This window comes from Galeopterus variegatus, unplaced genomic scaffold (genome assembly GCF_000696425.1).
Source record: "Galeopterus variegatus unplaced genomic scaffold, G_variegatus-3.0.2 Scaffold2141, whole genome shotgun sequence".
NCBI classification, from domain to species: domain Eukaryota; kingdom Metazoa; phylum Chordata; class Mammalia; order Dermoptera; family Cynocephalidae; genus Galeopterus; species Galeopterus variegatus.
Window position 1 is genome coordinate 78,269 of NW_007728252.1, and position 23,129 is coordinate 101,397.

General features: G+C 43.4%; 1 protein-coding gene across 3 annotated transcripts in view; it reads right to left on the minus strand.

The window, feature by feature from the left end:
• CTPS1 (CTP synthase 1) overlaps positions 1-16,642 on the minus strand; it is a 31,188-nt gene extending 14,546 nt beyond the window's left edge. The window contains exons 1-8 of one of the 3 annotated variants that reach the window (XM_008580659.1): positions 16,102-16,253; positions 12,860-13,038; positions 10,837-11,007; positions 8,400-8,500; positions 7,497-7,613; positions 4,940-5,023; positions 4,338-4,418; positions 400-551 (exon numbers count right to left, since the gene is read on the minus strand). In XM_008580659.1, the coding sequence (XP_008578881.1) occupies positions 400-551; positions 4,338-4,418; positions 4,940-5,023; positions 7,497-7,613; positions 8,400-8,500; positions 10,837-11,007; positions 12,860-13,025 (872 nt within the window). In that variant the 5' untranslated portion in view covers positions 13,026-13,038; positions 16,102-16,253. Of the gene's footprint in view, positions 1-399; positions 552-4,337; positions 4,419-4,939; positions 5,024-7,496; positions 7,614-8,399; positions 8,501-10,836; positions 11,008-12,859; positions 13,039-14,050; positions 14,112-16,101 lie in introns of those variants that run through there. The other 2 variants (XM_008580657.1, XM_008580658.1) reach the window with 2 other exon arrangements.
• Positions 16,643-23,129: the final 6,487 nt, after the last annotated feature.

The following is a 23,129-nucleotide window of genomic DNA, read 5'->3' on the forward strand; positions in this document are numbered from 1 at the left end:
AACACAGCTCAGATATGGGGGATGCCACTCAGGAGTGCTCCAGCCCTCATCAGTCATTCATGTGGGCTTCAGGTATGCACACTCACCTGCTGCCACTGGGACACCTGTTTGCGCTGACTCTAGTCAATAAGAGCCAAGAGTGACAGGATGTATCCTGAACTCACTGTCTGGGGGCCTAGGGCCTGGCCCAGCCATGCCAGGAATGCCCCATCTGTGCCGCAACCACATGCCAGCTAAGATCTTTTCTTAACATTCTGAACATCTCTTAGCATTAAAAGCTTTCCTAACATGAGCTGATAGCAGAAGTGCTAACATGCTTCACCAAGAGCTGAATTCCCTGAACCTCTACAAAAGAGAGAAGTAAGGCCGCAACTCCCAGCCCCTCATCATGAGGCAAACCTGTCCGCCATCTCTTTCCACTTCATCAGCATTTTTCGTGGCTGCCTCTCAATAGGCAGGTCAAGTCTTCGGAGAAAATAATCTACAACCCCCTGCTCCTCTAGTAACAAGGGGACTCGGTAGATGGATGAGACATCGTGGACACAGATCACCTGTTTTAAAAAAAGCAAGATATTTAATAAAAATGAATGAAAAACTAACTGGGCTTACATCCTCCTACTACCTATGTGACCTTGTGAAAATATTCTGAATTTGAAAACAGAAAAATTTTCTAGAAAAATGTAAATTACCAAAGATGACTCAAGAATACAATAGAAGGGCCGGCCCGTGGCTCACTTCACTTGGGAGAGTGTGAACACCAAGGCCACAGGTTCGGATCCCTATATAGGGATGGCCGGTTAGCTCGCTGGGTGAGCGTGGTGCTGACAACACCAAGTCAAGGGTTAAGACCCCCTTACCAGTCATCTTTAAAAAAAAAAAAGAATATAATAGAAAACTAGTGGCCAATCTATTACGAACACGAACACAAAAATCCTAAAAAAAAAAAGGCACATACTTTTTAAAAAAAATCATGATCAAGGAGGACCTGTCCCAGGTGTCCATAAATGGCTTAATTACAAACAGTGATTCTCGGGCCGAGCCCGTGGCGCACTCGGGAGAGTGAGGCGCTGGGAGCACAGCAGCATTCCCGCTGCGGGTTCGGATCCTATATAGGGATGACCGGATCCTATATAGGGATGACCGGTGTGCTCACAGCGCTCACTGGCTGAGCGCGGTGCGGCCGGTCTCAGAAAGGACAAAACAAACAAACAAACAAACCAAAAATAAAATAGTGATTCTAAACCTCAACTGCAAACTGGAATCACTCAGGGGATCTTAGAAAATCCAAACTCCCACACTTCACCCCAGACCACTTAAATTAGAGTGGAAGGCAGGCATCAGGATTTTTTAAAGCTCCCCAAGTGATTCCAATGTGTGGCCAAGTTTGAAAACCACTGCATTAGGAAATCTAACAGTGGAATTCACCACAAGAACAGATTAAAGGAGAAAAAAAAAATCATCTCAGTGGATGCAGATGATAAAAATTCAGAACTAATTCATAATAAAAATTCTTGGTAAATTAAGAATATTAGGGAAATTTTGAAAATATAAAAACCCTACAATAGGGCCGGCCCGGTGGCACACTGCTATAGTGTGCCGATTGGGAAGCGCGGTAGCGCTCCCACTGAGGATTCGGATCCCACATACAGACCGGCCGCTCACTGGCTGAGCGAGGGGCGGGAGCAACACCGAGGGTTGTGATCCCGTGGCCGGTCCCGGCCCGGTACGGGCGCGACACTGAGGGTTGCGATCCGTTGCCGGTCACGAAAAAAGACAAAAAGGAAAAAAAAAAAAAAAAAACCCTACAATAAATATATTGTTTAACATTTAATATTAATGTTTAATATTTAAAGTCCAGAACTTGGCATGAATGGCCACTATCAGTACTTCTATTCAACAAGGTACTGGAGATATTAGCCATTACAATTAGATAAGAAAAAAAATGTGAACTGGAAAACAAGAAATAATTGCCACTAGATGCATATCACTGTTCATCCATAAAAACCAAGAGAATTTAGATTAACCATCAGAACTAATAAAATTTTAGTAAGCTTGCTAGGTTACAGATCAATACACAGACATCTACAGGTTTTCCTATATGTGAGCCATATCTAATCAGGAAATATAATTTTAAAAAATATGCCATTCACTATAATAACAAAAATCATGAATAGCTATAAATAAATCTTAAATAACAACTTTAAGAAGATAAATCTGAAAGTACCTTTACAAAGAAAATTAGAGAATATTATCAAAGGATAGTCCTTTCAACAAATGGGGCTGAGACAACTGGATATCCACATGCAAAAAAATGAATATCAACCTTCACCTCACACTATACAAAAAATTAACTCAAACTAGATCATGTGAGACCAAAAACTGTAAAACTTTTAGAAGAAAATCATGACCTTGGTTAAGCAAAGAGTTAGATATGACAGCAAAAGCATAATCCATGAAAGAAAAAAAAGGATGAACTGGACTTCATCAAAATTTGAAAGCTTTTGTGCTCCAAAACACACTATTAAGAAAATGAAAAGACAAGCCACAGAAGAAAATGAAAAGACAAGCCACAGACTGGGAGAAAATATGTACAAATCATACACCTGATAAAGACTTGTATTTAGACTATATAAAGGACTCTTACAATTCAGTAAGAAGATGAACAGCCCAATTTAAAAAATAGGCAAAAGAGATGAAATTCAAATTTAAATATGGAAATACTTGTCATATTTTTAATTGTGAATAATTTTAATAATTACCTATTCTGCTACAGAATTGAGTTCCCTTCACTAGTTGCTAAAACAGAAATATCTAAAATATTTAAGGTGCATGACAAAAGGCTGTTGAGAACACTGAAATTACTCTGTGTTCTACGTGTTCAGTATGAATAGAATCCCTTTGATGGAGCACCCAGTTCAGTAATCACAGGACCCTGAGGCTTGAGCCACCAAAGAGAGGAGAGCTGGCCCTGTGACCAAAAGCTTTCTTCTTTCTTGTTCTATTCACACCAATGCCAGGCCAATGGTTTTAACTGTCTTACAGTCGCCTCCATAATGCTCAGTCTTATAAATGGGTTGCTCTTATTTTAACTGTGCTGTTTCATTCTCCCCTCGCTAGGCCAGCTGAGCTCTCCTGCTTGGTCTCTTGATCCTCAAATAATGTAGCAGTAAAAGTGAAAACACACACGCACACACACACACACACACACTTAGTCTCTTAATCCTCAAATAATGTAGCAGTAAAAGTGAAAACACACACATGCACACACACGCACACACACACACACACACACTTGGTCTCTTGATCCTCAAATAATGTAGCAGTAAAAGTGAAAACACACACACACACTTGGTCTCTTGATCCTCAAATAATGTAGCAGTAAAAGTGAAAACACACACACACACTTGGTCTCTTGATCCTCAAATAATATAGCAGTAAAAGTGGAAACACACACGTGCGTGCGCACACAAACACACACATACACACACACACTTGGTCTCTTGATCCTCAAATAATGTAGCAGTAAAAGTGAAAACACACACACATACACACCCACACACACACACTTGGTCTCTTGATCCTCAAATAATGTAGCAGTAAAAGTGAAAACACACACACGTGCGTGCACACACACACACACATACACACACACACTTGGTCTCTTGATCCTCAAATAATATAGCAGTAAAAGTGAAAACACGCACACGCACACACACACACTTGGTCTGTTGATCCTCAAATAATGTAGCAGTAAAAGTGAAAACACACACACATACACACACACACACACACACTTGGTCTCTTGATCCTCAAATAATGTAGCAGTAAAAGTAAACACACACACACACACTCTCACCCCCAGCATGTGAGACACATGGGCAGCCCAGAGAAGGAGGTGACTCACTCTGAGGGTTGAGGTTAAGGAGGTTTGGCAGGAAAATCTCGAACAATACTATGTCCTAATAAGACCCGGAAGGATGAAAATGAATAGGACACTGCCAGACCAGCAGGCAGAGGGGGACACAGATTCCTGACAAATTACCAAGTGCAAAAGCACAACAGAAAGACAATAGAAAGATTGTGGGGTGTCAGGGAGCCGAGAGACATTCAGCTTGGTTGAAGCATAAATATACAAGGAGTGGGGAGAGAGAAGCAGGAGAGGTACAAGTAAATTTGGAGAACCACCAGAGGGAGGGAATGGCGAATCACAGAGCCTCTGGCTATCTATCACTTCTAGGGAATAGTCAAATAAAAAGAAGCCTCATGAAACTGATTAAGAGGCTTCAGGACAACTAGCAACAAAAAATCATTTATGTAGAAAAGGAATTTCTACTTACTTGTTCAGGTTCAACATGGCAGAACATTGATATTTTCTCTTTCACTGATGTGTCCAGAGGATTTGAGCATCTGCACACAACCTAGCAGTAAAGGGAACGAGACGGTTTAGATAGGAGGAAGGGGTTACAGAGTTGTGAGTTTTTCCTGATTGATATTAAAATAGACATACTATTGTTAAGATGATGAAAACATTAACTCTCAGCACAAAGAAAATATTATTATCTGTTTTCAAAACTGAAATTGCTAAATCCCAAATTGGAGAAACATAAGAGAATGACAGTAAATGAACAAAAAGACTAATGAAGTGCAAGAACTAACTGGGGCTTTCTTCCTTAATGAATGTTCTTGGGTAGGAGGGAAAAGGAAAACAAAGGACTGCACGGAGAAAGAAGGCACAGGGAGTACAAGACCTCACGCACGCTGGGCAAGAAAATCTTACAAACTACAGCCCCAGTCCAAAGCACTTAATCTATTTTCTCCACCATCTATTATCTACCATCAAAAGTACACCAAGAAGACAAAGGTCTTGTCTGTCTTGGAGGAGTGATTTTTAATTAGACATAAAAGGTCACACTGAAACCAAGTAATCAGGAAATCTTACCAGATCTGGGGAAAGCCCAAGCCCTCTAAGTTCCCGAACACTATTCTGGGTGGGTTTAGTCTTCTGTTCCCCTGTTGAACTTGGCTGTTTTACAAAAGAAGAAAAAAGTTAGTTTCTCATGATAATGAATTTTCAAATATGACTTTTTCCTGAACCCCTTTTACTAGAGAACTAGATAATTTGATCATTTATGTAATTTAACTTTTATTTTTGTCAAAGTTGCACATGCATGGATTTTAGAGTCAAACAGTTTTACAGGGGTTGTCCTAAAGAAGAGATACCCAGCCCTCATTCACCCTCTCCCACTTTCCAAACACTAGTTAACAACCGCTCTCCAACTCCTTTAATCAATCTTCCTGGAATGCTTCACTGCTACTTCCTGACATTTAGTTTGAGGCATTTTCTGTTGACTTCACTATTAAATGAGGGTCCCACCCTCTCTCTCATTCCCCTGTCCCCACTTAAGACATACACCCTTCCTGTGCCTGCAGCCCTCTCTAGGATTTATACACTTGTATTTCTCTACTGCTCACAGTTAAACCCTGTGCCATGGTTTCCCTTTCTGCACTAACTTATCTTTATTCTCCTCTCACATTTAACAAATAGATTTGCTGCACATGGAATTCTAGTTTGGAAATCATTTTCCTTTAGAATTTTTAATGAAACAGCTTCACTATCTTTTAGCTCCCAGTATTGCTGTTGAGAAGTCCAATGTCATACTGATACTTGATTTTTCTCTTCAGAAGAAAGTATTTTTCTCTTTAGAGCCTTTTAGAATTTCTGCACCATTTTTCTGAACCTTCACAACAATGTGCCTCAGTGTGGGTAATTTTTCATCCAATATGCTGTGCCCTCAGTGGGCCCTTTCAATCTACAAACCATGTCTAGAAATGTCCCTGAATTGTTTACATCAAGGGTCAGAAAACTTTTTCTGTAAAGGGCCAGATAATAAATATTTTAGGTTTTCTGGACCATATGGTCTTTATCACAACCTGCTGTTTTAGTACAAAAGCAGCCACAGACAACACAGAAACAAATGGAAGCGGCTGTATTCCTATACACTATTTGTATTCCTATACACTAAACTCTACTGTAGGCTGATTTGGCCCGTGGGCCATAGCTTACTTACCCCTGGTTCAGATTACACTTCCTTTTCCATTTCTCTATTATTTTCTAGAAATCTTAATTGTTTGGTTGTTAGAACTCCTGGACCAATACTCTAGTGTCTTTTTGCTTCATTTTTTTGTTTGTTGGCAGCTGGCTGGTACAAGGATCAAACCGTTGACTGTGGTGTTATCAGCACCACGTTCTAACCAACTGAGCTAACTGGCCAGCCCAGTCCTCTAATTTTCTTACCTTTTCTCTCCTATTTTCCATCTCTTGGTCCTTCTGCTCTACTTCCTGGGGCATTTCCTCAAATCAATTTCTCTTAATTTTTTCATTTCTCCTATCCAAGTTTCTATTTCCAAGAATTCTTTTCTGTTTGCTGAAAGTTCCCTTCTTATGGCACCCAGTTCTTGTTTAATGGATGCTGTTTATTTCCTTTAAATTCTCTAAGGATATTAATGACAGGTTGTTTTACTTGTTTTATTTTTGAGTTTCCTGCTGCCTAGACAGCCTCGGTTCTCTTTAAGTTTCTTTCTATTGTTTGGTACCTTACATATCAGATGCTTTGTTCCAAATGCATGATGATCACTGGCTGCCAGCTCACATTTACAAGCTAACTGAAAGTCACATGTGGGTGGGAAGGCTTGTCACAGTGGGAATCTGGCTGGCCTGTTTCAATGGAGAGCCCCTGGGAGCAGCGTCTTTTCTCCTGGGCTAGTCATACCCTAGAGAAGAGTCTAAGGGCCAAGCCTGGTTGTGATGATTCTAGAAACCAGGTGGTAGAAGAAGGCAAGATGTCTCAACAGCACATTACACTCAACCTGATATTTGTAAGTTCAGTGTTACTGCCCTCAGCTGTCCCCAGTGCCACTCATCTAGAACCCTCTTGAGAGAACAAGTCTACAGTCTTCTGCCAAGGTGGGAGGGGGGCTGATACCCAACTATGCACATTAGGGAAGGGAATGTTGGGGTCTACCTCTTCTGAACAGCAGTTAAAATGAGCCTTTTGGGGGTTCTGCAGAGCAAACAGGATTGCTTCTCTGCTTTACCTGGAGCAGATTCGGAGCTCCCAGGTCTGTTAGGTCAGTTTCTACACATCCATCTGCTTTCTAGCTTCCCAATTTTCGCTATTAACTCCTCCCCCCAGTATTTATCTTTCTGAATTTTTTTTTTTTTTTTTTTAAAAAAAAAAAACCCCTTCACTCTAGTTTTACCATGTAGTAAAGATAAATGCACATGGTCAATCTACCATCTTTAACAGCAACTGCCCTGATACATTTTTCAAAGGTTTTCCATTTGATCTCTTCAAAACTATGAGAATAACAAGTTTAAATTCACGAAGAAGTCCTAATTCCTGTACCTCAAGTACTGAAAACTATTAGATCTAATAAGTACCAACCTCTTCTCCCTCCGCTCTACCTTCCCCAAAGTGAAACTTCAAACACCTTACCTGAGGAACTAGACTGACGTGAATATTACAAAAGTTCTCTCTTTTGACCTTGAACTGGAACTGACGGAAGGCCTCAATAAAGGGCATGCTTTCTATATCTCCCACTGTTCCACCGAGCTAGAAGAACAAAGTTATTTTAGAACTTAGCCACTAAACCTTTCACTGGTGGCTTAGTTTTCTAACAACTAACTGCTCTGTCATCGCAACTCAGTAACAGTGTAATACAGACTCTCCAGCCCTGTATAATATCAGTTAATGGGAATTAGACATTTCTTTGGGTTAAGAGGTTACTTTTTTGGATAGGCTCACTATTCCCCAAGGTTACTACGGATCTTTCCACACCATTTCAAGAAAAAAGTCAGGTGAGAGAGGTACCAGGAATTTTACTTGCATGAATCACAAAGCAAAAACACCTACATCTTATCTTTGTTAAGCATAAACAACTTTTGTATGAAAAAACATCAGTTATAAATAAACTGCAGCAACTTCTTGAGTGTCCTGTTTTTGAAGGAACACTGAGATCCAACAGTGAGGCTAAGCTGAGCAGAAATACAGGAACTGAAACCAAATGAAGCTCACTTAGAGATGAATGTTCCTGCCAGAGGAAAGCAGGTCTGCTGACTTTCTCAGGAGATAGATGAAAACGTGTCATGCCACCCATATTGGTACAATCCTTACTAAGTGAATCCATCAATGCTGTAAAAGGAGTATCATTTAGACAAGTATCACTTTCCCCAGCGTGGCCATTCCACACCACTACTGCTTGTGCCCTTACATGCCACACTGCAACACACTGCCCTGACAGAGAGAGGAAGACCAGGGCTTCGCTGGGAATCAGTTGTTGACTGCTGACTAGGGAGATGAATAAGCACACTTGTTCACATATGCAGGAATCATACAAACCTCAATAACACACACTTGAGGCTCTAGGCCATCTTCATCTACAGGTATTAAGGCCTGTCTCATGACCCACTCCTGGATGGCATCTGTGATGTGAGGGACAACTGGGAAAGAGAAAAGAAATGTGCAAATTACATTTGTCCATCAGCATTGCTTGAGGCAAATATACTCATTGTTAAAACAAACTGCTGCACTCTTTGCCTGGACACAGTAGCAATGGGGTCATAAAAATACTTCAGAGGACCTCTTTAAATGGTCTTAACAAATCTTTGGGCTCACACTCCCCGCAGCCTCCTTCCCAGATTTTCAAGTTGTTGCTGGAAGCACTGCAAGAGAATAAAACCCTAGAGTGGTGCCCTGACCACATGGAGCCCCTGCCCCTGTGCAGAGTCCACACACCTTCTGCCCACACACCAATGTAATGACGGGGCCACCTCTGTTGCTCACAGCCTAAGGGACTGCTGAGCCCTGTTCCATTACACTTCATTTACCACAGGGTAGACAATCCACTGCAGAGAGACAGCGCAGTACAGCACAATTGCCAAGAGCACAGTATCTGGGCCAGACTGCCTAATTCAAATCTCTGCCCCACCACTCATTAGCTGTGGGTCTGGGCAAATACTTAACAATTCTTAAGCTTGTTTTCCTCACCTGTTAAGTGGAGGTAACAGCTTCTACATCATAAAGTGTGGAAATGTTATGAGACAGCACCTGTAAAACGTTCAGCTGAGTGCCTAGCATGTTGGTGCTCAGTAAATGCCAACTATTGCTAAATACTTCTTAAAAATCATAGTTGGCCTCAGACTGCATGTCCCTAAGGGGCAGAGATTACTGTTTAACTCCAGGTTACTGGAACTAAAGAGCAGAGCCTCATGCACAAGGATATTCATTATCTATTCCACGCACAGCCAAAGTGATTTTTTAAAAAATGCAAATCAGAATTCATCACTCCCATGTTTAAACTCTTCAGCAATGGCTTCCCACTGCTCTGAGTAAAACCCAGACTCCTTGCTGTGGCCTTTACCCACCTCACTGACCATCCCCATTGGTCACTGTGACCCACAGCCATACCAGCCTCCCTCTGCTCCTTGACCTACCCGGCCCATTGTGGCCTTGGCCGCTGTACCTGCTGTGCCCTCCTCCTTCCTCTCTTCCTGTGACAGCCTCTCAGCTCAAACGTCTTCTCCCTAGAAGCTTCCCCTGACCACCTGCCCAAAGGGGCTTTTCCCAGTCACTCGTCTGTCTTCAACCCACTTGTTTCCTTCACAGCGCCTATCAGACATATTGTTTCATCTGTTTGTTTCTGTCTCTCCCGCAGGGAACTTCTAAGAGGACAATGACTTCGCTGGTCTTGTCCATCACAAATTCCCAGCACCAGCGAGGGTGTCTGACCACAGTGCGTACTCAATAAATATTGATGAATAATGAATAAATGAATGAATTCATTGGAAGCCTAAAACAACAAACTGTATGATCAAAATCATTTAAATTCCTAACTGATCCTTTCTATGCATCAGGAACTCAGGCAACACTTTATTGACGCAACTCCTTTAATCCTCCTAACGACCCAAGAGGTAGGTGCTGTTATTATCTCCATTTTACAGAAAAGGAAACCACGTCTAAAAGAAGTTAAGTAATTTGCCCATATTCATAAAGCTGGCAAGTGGCAGAGCTAAGATCCAAACATGACCTGATTAGCTCAGAATCTGGCCAGGGACCTCAGACCAGAACCAGCTGTCAGTGTGACCTTCAGCTTTCAGTCCAGTAAGGTCTAAAGCCAAAAGCAGATTTGTTCTCATAACTCAGATGAAAATCACTTTTCACCAATCCCCAAAATGTGGATTATACTGCTGCTATTATACAGACCAGTGGTTTTCCAACCCCCCTTTTCTAAAGCAGCACTTTTCTCAAATGAACACTTGTGCAAAACCCCAAAATAGCAAATAGATGTAAGTGAAAATTGTGCTGCAAAAGCTTAGGAGGACCCAGAAATCCACTTCTAGGACTCCCCTCAGCCCACATGGCACCAATGAACAGCCTGAAAACCAGTGTACACAGTGGACGTCCATTTCCTTATGACCATCTGTACACAGTAAGTCCCAGATGCACAGCATACATGCCATCCGGCCTAATGCCCTAATCTAGCTGCCTTCACCACTTCACATTCAATCATTGTGTAAAAAACAATAGCTCTCTGGACTCAAATCATGCCGCCTTGGCTGGACTGACAAGCTTTGATGCCATTCACAGAGTGGTAGGGGCTTCTTCAAATTATTTTTTGAGTAAATCGCCACACATTTCTGAATTTTCAACCAAAGACATATTTCAGTAACAATACTCTGACAATTTCATACTGAAATTGCATAAAAAGTAAATTTTTGTACTCAAAAGAAATTAAACTGCTTAAGATTTCTAAACCTTAAAGGTAAACCAGCATTACCTTGGACGGTCTTCCCCAAGTAATCTCCTTTACGTTCCTTGTTAATGACGTACTGGTATATCTTTCCAGTGGTCAGATTATTGTCCTTGGTGAGGCGGATGTCAAGGAACCGCTCGTAGTTACCCAGGTCAAGGTCTACTTCCCCACCATCATCCAGCACAAAAACTTCGCCTGCAGTGAAGAGTGAAAGAACATGTTTAGGTAAGTGAAAAATACATATACCATGGCACAGCTTGAATCATGAAATACAAACAGTCAACAAAGTCTGCATTAATATGACATGAAACAGAGAAATTTATTTCTAGAAAACTAAATATGACACACAATAAAGAAAAATTACCAACCATTCTCCAAACTTCGAACTTCTAGCCTATCAACAAACTCAATCTTAATCAGGAAGAGTTATAAAGTAGCACAGAACAGAAGGAAATGACAGCCCAGAAGGCTGTGGATATATGGGACTTTACAGTAGTATGGCAGCTGCTGCAAAGAGAAAAGGAATCTTCAGAAAAGTCTCCCAAATGAGCAGAAAAAGATTTAAAGTCTGATAAAAGTATGATTTGATTCAGAACTTATATAAGATATATACATACTAAGGTTGTGATGATTATAAAAATAAACTTCTGTGCTACATTTTAGTTCCAAACAAAGTTGTGAGACTGTACAAGTTTCTCCCATTCCTTTGTTTCACATTCATGCCTTGAAACTTCATTCTAGAAACTTTGCCCAGAATGGTTCATTCCCATCATCACAATATAAGACAAGTTCAAAAGTAGGAAAGGAAAGAAGGTCTTATTTTCCCCCTCAGAGAGGTAACTCATGCTCTGCTCAAAATTTGCATTAAATATCACTCTAGCATATTGATCTTTCCTGATGCTATCTGTCACATGAAGATTTTTGCACTAAAGAAACTTATCCTTATAGATTTTTACCTCAACATTATAGAGTAGGAGTATGAATACAGTATTTAAAAACTTAAGAGGGGGGCCGGCCTGTGGCTCACTCGGTAGAGTACGGTGCTGATAGCACCAAGGCCACGGGTTCGGATCCCATATAGGGATGGCCGGTTTGCTCACTGGCTGAGCGTGGTGCTGACAACACCAAGCCAAGGGTTGAGATCCCCTTACCGGTCATCTTTAAAAAAAATAAAATAAAATAAAATAAAATAAAATAAAATAAAATAAAATAAAAAAAAAACTTAAGAGGTATGTTTTAACAGTACATCACTCCCAATTTTAAGCAATTAATCTTTGAGGTAACTCAGACATAGTTACAAGTCACACAGTTGACAGGTTCTCAGTAACAACCAAGAAGTAAAATGCTATTCACTTAACTCAAAAGATCCTTATTTATGTTATCCAAACAGAATCCCAAGCTTACAGATCTTCCAAATCCAGCATCTGTCTGTTGCCTGAATCCCTATAAAGAGGTCCTTTGGCCTCTTTGAACACTTCTACCCAAGGTAACTGACAACTTCTTTTTTTGGCAGCTGGCCGGTACTGGGGTCCCAACCCATGACCACGGTGTTATAACACCACACTCTAACCAACTGAGCTAACTGGCCAGCCCACTGACCACTTCTTAAAGTTGGTCACCCCACTATTGGAGGGCATTTGCTATTATAAAGATCTTCCTTATACCGGACCAAAACCTATTTCCTTACAACTTCTATCTACCCATCCTATTTCTAAAGATTGGGGTCACAAAAAATAAGCATATTCCCTCCTCTTAAGTATTTGAAGAAAGTTATGTCACCAGATATCTTTTTCAAGAGAAGTGACAAACTTTCATTCAGCCACCAGAAAGATCATTTCTATTAAAGAAACCTCTAGACTCTAATCACTACACTGTTAAAATTTATGCTTCTTCCTGTCCAGGTGAGAAAAAACATCATTCTGCTACATTAAGGACCTTTTTAGAAGGCAGGAAATGGAAACTATATACACACAATTCCCAAGAGCTATGTTCTTTCACATGCTACACAGTTATTATTTAGAAAGAAAGAAAGCTGCATTTTGCTTACCATGCTCATAAGGAGAGAATGTCCCAGCATCAATGTTAATGTAGGGGTCAATTTTAATTGAAGTTACATGTAAACCACATGACTTCAGTATTGTGCCCACACTGCTGGCAATGATTCCTTTTCCAATTCCTGATATAACACCACCAGTAACTAGAATGTACTTCATTTTCCTTTTTGACCTAGGAGGAGGAAAAATGACAGTTAAAATATATTTCAACAAATCAGACGTATCTGGGTTCAAATACTGGCTCCACCAATTAATTACTAGCTTGTCAACATATGAACCCTCTTGGAGCCTCAGTTTCCTCAGCTGTATTCTGATTCAGAAAAGTTCTTGTCAGGTTTAAATAGGATTGCAACACATGGCTCTTGGATCACTGAATGGCTTTAGTCAAATATAAGTAGAAAAACAACTGCTACTCAAATAATGTAGCTTTTGTTTAAAGCTTTGACAACTAATAACCTTGAAAGTCAACCTAATTATTAAAAAACCAGCTCTGAACTGGTTGACAGAACACTATGCCCCATATGTTGGCTGACATCATTGCCAGACACTGGGATACCAGGCAGGTGCCTCATTACTTTCTCTACATTGGAAAAAAATTTTCAATCTCAGATAAGCACCTCCAATTCCCCATGTATGAAATGTCTTTGCCTAAACTACAATGTATCACCAAGAAAACACAGGTCCTCTAGGTTTAGGAAGATAGACTAAAAGGAAGGACATTTAAAAGGAGTTGCAGCTAAACCTAAAATCTTTTAAAGGTAGTTCTCTCTTATAATTTAATAACAACTTGCTCCTTGCCAGCAACCTCTCCCAGGTAACGATGAAGAAAGACTGCACATATTTGGGGGAAAGGATATCAGGTAATAAACCAGTCTGAAGCACATAATGGACAGAGGATTCAAAGAGAGGGGAGATTAGATGAAATCCAAAGAGTCGTATAGCCATGGCAGGGAATGGAAGAAACAGACTGGATAAGAGAAAAAAGAGGTGGACACAAGGATGGCAGAGTCGAGAGGCAGGTGAAGAAGACAGCACAGACAAGAGGAGAGGAGACAGTGACAGGCTCACTAGTGAGGCTTTATCACTGGTCCACAGCGTCAGAGGCCCCGGAACATCATTTGGTCAGCAAACCCAAATATAATCAAGATGAGAAACACAATCACCAAGCAGCAGAGAGTGCTCACTTTGGCATGGTCAGAACATTTTCCTCCTCCAGAAACATTCCACGGGAAGACACATTATAATAAAAATAAGAAAGGAACAAGGAAACTGAGGAGTTCTGTTTGAAGTATTCCCCTACCCTGCTTCCCCCCAGAGCAGGAATGAACACACCTGGCAAGGAAATAAGAATGCTCAGAATGTCTTCCCCCTCGGACAGCAAGGAAGATGTTGTCCTGCTCTTTCTATCCTCTGCCACAGCATTTCCAAAAAGGGTTTTATCGATAGGTGAATCAAAGAAATGCTGATTAAATAAAGTCACTCGGTTTCTTTAATGCAAGACCTCTGGGAGTGTTTAATAAGTTGGTGTGCACTGTGACCTCCCCAAAGGAGTGTACAATATGCATTTTTTCTGAACTTACTTCACTCTAAGTCTTCATTATTTGGGGGAAACAATACTGTCACCCTACAGTTGACTGGTTCCTTATTGACACGTGAAAATCAGATGTGGCTACATTTCAGTTATGTCCTAACCAGACACGTCTCTTACTTATAGACTATACCCTGGTTTCACTGACTAAATTTTGGATTTTCCTAGAAATTCCTCAGAATGGGTTACTTCTACAAGTCTCATCTCATCCATTTGCATCTGATTTGCCCCAATTTTACTCTAAGGGTTACACCTTTCTTTGGGGACAATTCTTGCAGTCTCCCACAGTGCCTGGCAATAAATATTCCAAAAGACACAGAGATCAGAGGGGAGGCTGGCAGGACTCCTTCACTCATACTTATGGACTACCTGCTAAGTGACAGCCAGTATACTAGACACTTTGGGGACCACAAAAATGAATTAGATTTGGGTCCGTAGCTCAAGTTGCTGGCAGTCCAGCTAGAGAGACAAAACATTTACAAATAAATGAGTAATCCACTGACGGTGGGAAACAGAGGGACAACATGTGATGACTATAAAAGGGAAAGAAAGGAGAGCAGAAAGCTTTCAGTGCCAAGTACCATGACCCATCAGAGGAAGGTGAGACGTCCTTGGGGGTGGGGAAGGATCCAGACTGCTCCTGTTTTATAGACTTGACTTGCGATGGGCCCCGAAGAACTGAGACTGCATGACTTAAAGCATGGGCAAGAGGACAGAGTGAACAGGTAGGTGAGGGGCGTCTACAGAGAACAGAGGTAGGAGCAAGAAAAGAGTAGAGTGGACGGGCAAAGGTGGGCAAGAGGCCAAATCATGCGCAAACCCGAATGCCCAGTCTGAACTTTATTCTGAGGGTGATGGGAAGACATGGAAAGGTTTTCAAGCACTCGAGTAGCACAAATCAAGACGCATCACAGCAATTCAACAAAGACTGAACAAAAGACTTATTTTTTTCAATGTTGTGAGATCAAGTTCCAGCTCCATCACTCGTGTGCTGAGACCTAGGTCAAGTCACTTGAGCTGCCTAAAGCCCGGGTTCTCACCTCCGTAAAATGGGGGTAAGAATCTCCGCACTGCCCGCGTCATAGGACTTATGAGTGCGGACGTAAGGACACCATGCAAACGTAGTGCACTCTCAACGCCAGCATCCTCACTCGCGGCCGCCGGGAAGGGGGAGAGAGCTGCGTGACCAGCCCGGGGCGGCGGGCCCGGCGAGCTCAAAGGCCCCTTCCTTCACCGGGCCGGGGCCGCAGGGACCCCCGCACCCAGGCCGCCGAACCCATCCCCCGCCGCGGCGGGCCTGTCTGGGACCTGGACCCACATCCCGGGGAGGCTACGCCGGTGCCCTGCGACCAGAGGCCCGAGCAGTCGCAGTAAGGGGCGGCCGCCAGGCTCTCTCGGGGATGGCAGGGCGAAAGGGGCGCCGCGCCTCTACGGCCCTCTCGGCCCCACGAGCCAGGCCGGGTTGCCACGGCGCTGCAGCACGAGCCCCACGGCCTCTGCAGCCGCCCTCGCCCCTGCCGGCCTCTCTACTCATCCACGCCGGGCCACGCGGCCCGCGCGCGGGAGCCGGCACCTCGCTGGCCTGGGCCGCCCGCCCCACTCCCATTAGGCACGCAGCCCATTGGGCAGGAAGCCGAGCCACCTCACCCCTGATTGGTGGGGACCGGTGTCTGTCAGCCGCGCTGTCCCGCGCCGGACTCAGCTCGCGCCGCCGACTGGTGCACTGGAGAACAGTTCCCCTGGGATCCCTGGAGTCAGCCTACCTGAGGCCGGCTTCAGATACCCTGTCAGCTACAGAGCTCGGTCAGTGAGGCGCGCGGTGAGGGCCCGGCAGCCAGTAGACAACCACGGCCGCATGCGCCCGGCAGTCTTTCACGGGGGCGGGCTCTAGGCGGTGCGCACGCAGAGGGCGGAGGGCGGGGCGGGCCCCGGAGTGCGCGGTCGGGGCCCGAGTGCGCAGGCGCGGGGCGGGCCCGTTGCCGGCCGTAGGCTGTGCGGGGCTGTTCTACCCGGGCGATCGCGACTGGGAGGCCTGTGGCGTTTCTACCTCTCGGCTTCTGTCCCGGCTGGTGGTCCAAGCTTCCTTTCTCGAGGGGGAGGTGGCAGTTTTGTGACTCACGCCCGCCACACCTGTCGCCTGGCTTCGCCTGCTCCCGTAGCAGCCTTCTGAAGTTCTGGTCGTACGCCTGCCTTCGGGGCGGCAGCCAGATCCGTGCGGGGGTCTCTTAGAGGCGCGCCCGCGTGAGCTCCTGGTGGAGCCACCAGCCCTTCTCCGCCGCCGGGCCCTCTGAGCCGAGGGACGCCGGCAGTGCCACCGGCCTCTAGGAGGGGAGCCCAAGAGGGCTTGTCGCCGCTGGCTCCTCGTCTGCCTCCCTCATCCTCACATCTGCTCTAGGTGGACAAAGGCCCCGAGACTGAGCACCCAGTATGTGCCACGCACTGTGCAGGACACCACGGGACCCTGTCCTCGGACTAACGATGTACTTGGGCAGAATAACCAGCTCGTTCGTTGCACTTCATCATGATTTTAATAAGTGTTTGCGGCTGAAATACTTGGTGCCCGGAAAGCAGGTGACTACCCGCGGGACCGACCAAGTCTGGCAGGGATCAGGGATTAAGGCTGGAACATCTTCCCTGAAAAAGTAACTTTGGAGCCTAGACCTAAGTTTACTGTCAGAAATGAGGAAGACAGAGCCTGGAATAAGAAAGTGAGGCAGAAGGAAAAGCCTGTGTAAAGGCCCTGGGGCCCGGAAGAGCCCGGCTCAGCTGCAGACAGAGGAGAGGTTGGCATGACCATACCAAGCAGAGCATTATAGAACAAATTAAGGGTTTTCTTTCTCCTAAGAATAGTAGAAAGCCTTAGAAACGTTTGAGGAGAGGATTTTCTCTTTTTTTTTTGGAATAATGAATACATGCGCATGGGTAATGTTTTTCCTCAAACACTACACAAGGGTAGCCATGAAAAGTCTCTCACCTCTTAACTTCGGTGTTCCCGTTTTCTTCTCTACAAGCAATTTATCTTAAGTTCTCATCTGTCTCCATTGAAGGAGTTAAAGAAAAGGTGTGACATGATCAGATTTGTGTTTCAGGAAAATCACTGAAAGAAACATGGATGGATTCCAAGAAATCATCCGTTTTAGGAGGCTCCACAGTGGCCTCTTTTAGAGGCTTCTGGCACCTTCCAAATCTGGATCTCCACTGCTTCTACTCTGCCAACGTGCCCAAGCTGCACTGAGATCCAAATCTAAAAAATAGGATATGTTTTTGAAGGTTCTGTATGGCCAGCCGCACATTTTTTTTTTTTTTTTGTCTTTTTTCCGTGTCCGGCAACGGATCGCAACCCTCAGTGTCGCCCCCGTACCGGACCGGAACCGGCAATGGGATCGCAGCCCTCGGTGTTGCTCCCGCGCCTCACTCAGCCAGTGAGCGGGAACCGGCCTGTATGTGGGATCCGAACCCTCGGCGGGAGCACCGCCGCGCTTCCCAAGCAGCGCACCACAGCAGTGCGCCACCGGGCCGGCCCTAGCCGCACATTTTTTTGACAAGCGTTTGATGTTTATCAAAGTGCCTGGAACATACGGGACACTGAAAACATACTTGCTAAGTAATGACCCTATAGGAGACAAAAAAAATGAGACATTCACCCAGTCACTCTTCTAGATGACCACTTTACACTTTCTTTTCTTTCCTAAAACCACCACCATCTCCCCCATATCTCAGCTGCTGGTCTTGCTTCCCATTTCACTGAGAAAACAGAAGCCATCAGAAGAACTTCCATATCCATCCATCTACTTTTATCTGTGCATACAAGCTCTGCCTTTTCTCCTCTTTCTGTGGACAAACTGCCCATGCTCCTAGAGGTCAACTTCTCCTTGTTGCTTCAAGTGCCTTATCTCATCAACTCAAGAATGTCTTGTAGTTCCCCCCTACATCATCATCAGTTTCTCCCTCTCTGTAAGATCATCTCCACGGCATGATGCAAACATGCTGCGGTTTCTCCCTCTCTTAACTCTGCATCATTCTCTCGCTCCCCCTCCATTTCTCTGTGTCTTTTTCAGCACAACTTCTAAAACATGCTGGTTGTACTTGCTGTCTCCAATTTCTTCCCCTTCTCTTGAATTCATTCCAGCCAAGCTATTGCTCATGTAATTTCACTGAAACCGGAAAAATTAACCTCCGTGTTCTCAGACCTCTTCTCTGTACATCAGCCTAGACTCTAATCTCTAATGTCTGTTCACAAGTTCCAGGTAAAGACAACTGTGGCTGGATGTACATAGTGTGGATGGGTGTGGGTGTGTGTGTGTGTGTGTGTGTGTGTTTGCATATTTGGGCTGCTTTTCTCTCCCACCTTGGGCTCAGTCTCTCTTTGAGTTCCTGGGTGGGTGCAGCCATACTGCTCCCAGATCCTGCCCCCAAACTGACCACTTCCTTAATTGCATTTGTCACAGCTGGTCACTCCCTCCTCAAAATGTGTTCTTTACTTGGCTTCCAGGAAACCACTTTCTCATTTTTTTCCTATTTCACAGACCTCTCCTGGGTCTCCCTTCCCTTCCTAGATCCTCTTCCTTTTCCTCTTCCTGACATGTAAACATTGCTGTGCCCCAAGACTCAGTCCTAAGGTCTCTTCTCTATCTGCAGTCATTCTCTAGCTGATCTCATCTGGACTTTCAGCCATAGACTCTAAATACCATCCGTATTCTGACAACTCCCATATTTATACTTCCAGCCTAGTCCTTTCTCCTGAAGTTTAAGTGCAGGGCCCTTCTAAACACAGGTCCTGAAGTCAGCCAGGCACCTTGCCTTTTGTGGGACTACTCTGAAATGTCATTCATGATCTACAGCTCCCCGCAAGGTCAGGCTGAGGCAGGTCCAGACAGGCAATATTTTAGGCTTTGTGGGCCATATAGTCTCTGTTGCAACTATTCAACTCTGCCTTCATAGCACAAAAGTAGCCATAGATATTATGTAAATGAAATAAGTGTGGCTTATTCCAATAAAACTGTGGCTATGTGTTCCAATAAAATTCTTTTCTACAAGAAATAGAGTTTTGGTCTGAAGGCCAAAGTTTGCCAACTCCTGAACTAAACACTCATCTTGTCTAGCTTCCTCCCTGTCCTGGGTTGCTTCCCTCACTCCCTTCCAGGTTTCACCTGAGAGCATTCCTGAGTCATTCACTATACAAGAGCCCTATCTCAGGCTTTGTTCTGGGGAACCCAACCTAAGACAGCGCCTCTGCTGTACATCCCATTGCACACCCAATGCTTACCCTGAGGCACTTATCACAGTGTGCTGAAATTACCTATTTACTTGTCTGTCTCCTCCACACCAGATTCAAATCTCTCTGTCGTTGCTTAACCTTTCTGTGCCTCAGTTTCCTTATCAGGTACAGTCTTGTTCAACTTTTGATAACTTTTTGATAACTTTGATATCTAGTCTAGCATATTTAATTCCCACTATTATCCTATAATGCAAAGCCATCATTATTACTGTATTACAGATGATGAAGCCAAGACTGAACAAATAGAGACGTAGACACTCTCCTGAGAGCATACGTGAAAGTTCCCTTTGAATCCTTTCTGTTTTCCCCCCTCATTCTAGCCATCACCAAATCTTGCTGATCGTTTCCTCACCAAGGCTTCCTTGAGTTATTTTTTTCACTTTTACATCAATATGTTGTTATGTTACCCTAGTCTGGCATCCTAATAGATCATCTGGGCAAGAAATGGAGCAGAAGGGAGACGGCAACTATTAACAAATTTGTTGTGTTTTTCCCAGATTGGGGATATTTGTTATAAAATTACATCTTATTTAGTTTTTAATAAATATGTAAATGGTACAAAATTCAAAAGGTAAAAAGAAATACACACTAAGAGCCTCCCTCCATCCCTGTTCCTCAGCCACCTAGCTTTCCTCAGAGGAAAAGTTTCTTGTTTATCCTGCAAGAGATACTCTGTGCATGTGTCTATATCTTTTCTTATTGGTTATATGTTATTTTTAAGTGAATGTGTTATATTGAGTTTTCCTCTCTTGAGCTAGCTTTCTTTAATGATGCTATTTAGTGAATTAGTTGGTTTTACCCTCACTTTGTTCAAGAAAGAATTTAAAGCCACTTGTGTGTGCAAACTATGAGAGAAAAAAATGAGGAAAAATAAGAAAAAAGGAAAAATAAGGGTAGGAACTTCTCTTCAATGATACTCCATTGCCTTCAGGATAAAGTTAAGACCACACTGATTTATGAGGCCATGCACAAACTGGCCTAAGTACCTTTCTAGCCACGCTGAACACTTTCAGTTCCCTGAACATGCCATTTGTTCTCTCTCCCACATTGGATCTTTGTATAGACCTCTCTGCAGGCATATCAACCCGCTCCCCCTCCACTTTTCTTACTAACGTTACATCTCAGCTTGGCCTTCACTACCCCAAAGTAGCTCTTCTGGAAAGCCTCCCTCTCCAGGTTGGGATTAGCACTTCTCTCCCATTTTTCTATTGCTGCCTGGACTCCCTTGAGCACAGCACTTGCCAAATTGTATTTTAATAACTTGTTTGTAAGCTTTGTGAGTCCACAGACCTGTTTATCTCATTTACTGTTGTATGCCCAGTGCCCAACTGGTCCCAGCACACAGTAGGCATTGGTAAATATTTGTTCCACAAATGAATGAGCCCAGAAATTAAATTAGATCACAAACCCTTTCTAGAGTCACAAATTTGACTTTTAACTTCCTAGCAGCCAAAGTAAAGAGGATCAGTATGATTAAATAGAAAATCATTTAACAATCACTCAGGAGAAATATCACTTCCTCAAATAACCCTTCGCTGATCCCCTAGGTACCCTTACTGGTACCCCTAAGTCCCCCCCATTTTTCCTGGCAGCATTTCTCAAAACTGTAATCATCACTGAGGTAATTGGGTAGTCGGTGTCTGTCTTCCCCACCAGACTGTATTTCATTCATGAGTGTATCCCGAGCAGCTCACATATTGCCTGCAGGTAATAGGTGCTCAGTAAACGTTTACTGAATTAACTAAAAAGACCATTATTGCTGCTACCGAGGTCAGAAATCAATTTCTCCTGCTAGTCTTCATGGAGAGGACACAGGATATATAATGTAAGGAAGAATGGTCTCAGTAACATCCATACAGCAGACGTACATGAGAGTGTCACAAGCCTGTTCCTTATAACGACTCAAAGAAAGGCTGATGGCAGTACCACACAGGCAGGGCGATTCTACATAGAGCCAACAGGATGCCAATAGGATGCAGTGCAGGGGAGAAGCCACCTGAACACCTGGTTTATTGAGGGGTAAATTATAAAGCTTCTGTTACTGTTCCTCTTTAAAGGTTGTTCTCTGTACCTGGGTGCAGGGTAGATTTCTGAGGGGCAGTGAATTCACCATTACACTCTCCGAGAGATACATGGAATGAAGCTATTCTGAATGTCAAGTTAAATTCAGAGGCTTTCAACATGCAATTGAGCTTGGGGGTAAAATTCATATCCACCTCAGATTTAATTGATGTCCTTCACAGAGAATATGATGAGATGTCGGAATAATCTGATAGAGACATCTGTCTCACGTAGGACCTCTAATAATGTGGGTAACTATTATATATGAAAATATGGTATAATCATACACTAGTACTTCAATAACACATTTGGGGGAATGTAGTAAAAGGGAAAGAAAAAGCCACTTTATAAAAACATGTTCTTAAACATAGTAATGAATTCTTAGTTGATAAATATACCATAGTTAGTATCACTACACATCCCTGATTTGGGAGGGACAGCTCTGATCTCTTAGAATTTTATTATTTTTAATAAAAGTAATGAGTTACATTTATAACTAAATGTGATTTTGTTATTGTACTCCTATGAGACTTTTAATGAAAATAAATAGGCAAATGAGAAAATGAATACTTTTCAGATCATATGTTATGACTTTGGGGTTCAAAAAAACATGGCAAACAGGACTCATTTCCAGCATTCCCATCTCTGGGAACCCCTCCAAGTCTCTCAGGCTAGTTAGGTACCCTTCCTTTGAACTGGAGAGCCCTCTCTTTTTTCCTCTGTCCCGGCATTTACAACATCCTACTGAGATTATCTGGATTTCCTACTTCCTATACTGAGAGAAAGGACTGCCTCTTTTCAGCTCCAGTACCTGTGAGAAAGGGTGATAAAGCCTCCTCAAAACCCCCACAAGCACTCTAAAACCACCTCAGACATATAATCTATGTAAAAACTGTGCTCATTGTGCAAAAAGAGCTTCAAGTCAAGTTCCCATCACTTGCTTCCAACCAAACTGTGGCCCCCTACACCCTTCTAGGATCACGACTGAGGCAGAGCATTCTGTTTACAGTACTTAGCACAGTGCTGGGCACATAACAGCTCTTCCATAAATACTTGATGAACTGGATTAAGACTATGAAATTACCTTGTGACTTTTAACTTCCTCATGGTTTGGCTTTTTTCCATCTCTCTGGCCAGGACAAATGAGTGTCGTTGCAAGAAAACCAACTATTGTATTTCAGTTGGTGGGAAGACACCACAAAAGCAGTCCCTACATCAGCCCAGCTCAATAATCCAAGGGTTTCGAATGTTTCCAGGCAATGTTACCCCAGGGTGATTTATGGACAGAGGATCACTAAGGGGTCAGTATTTCAATATTCTCTGGGCACCCACTGCA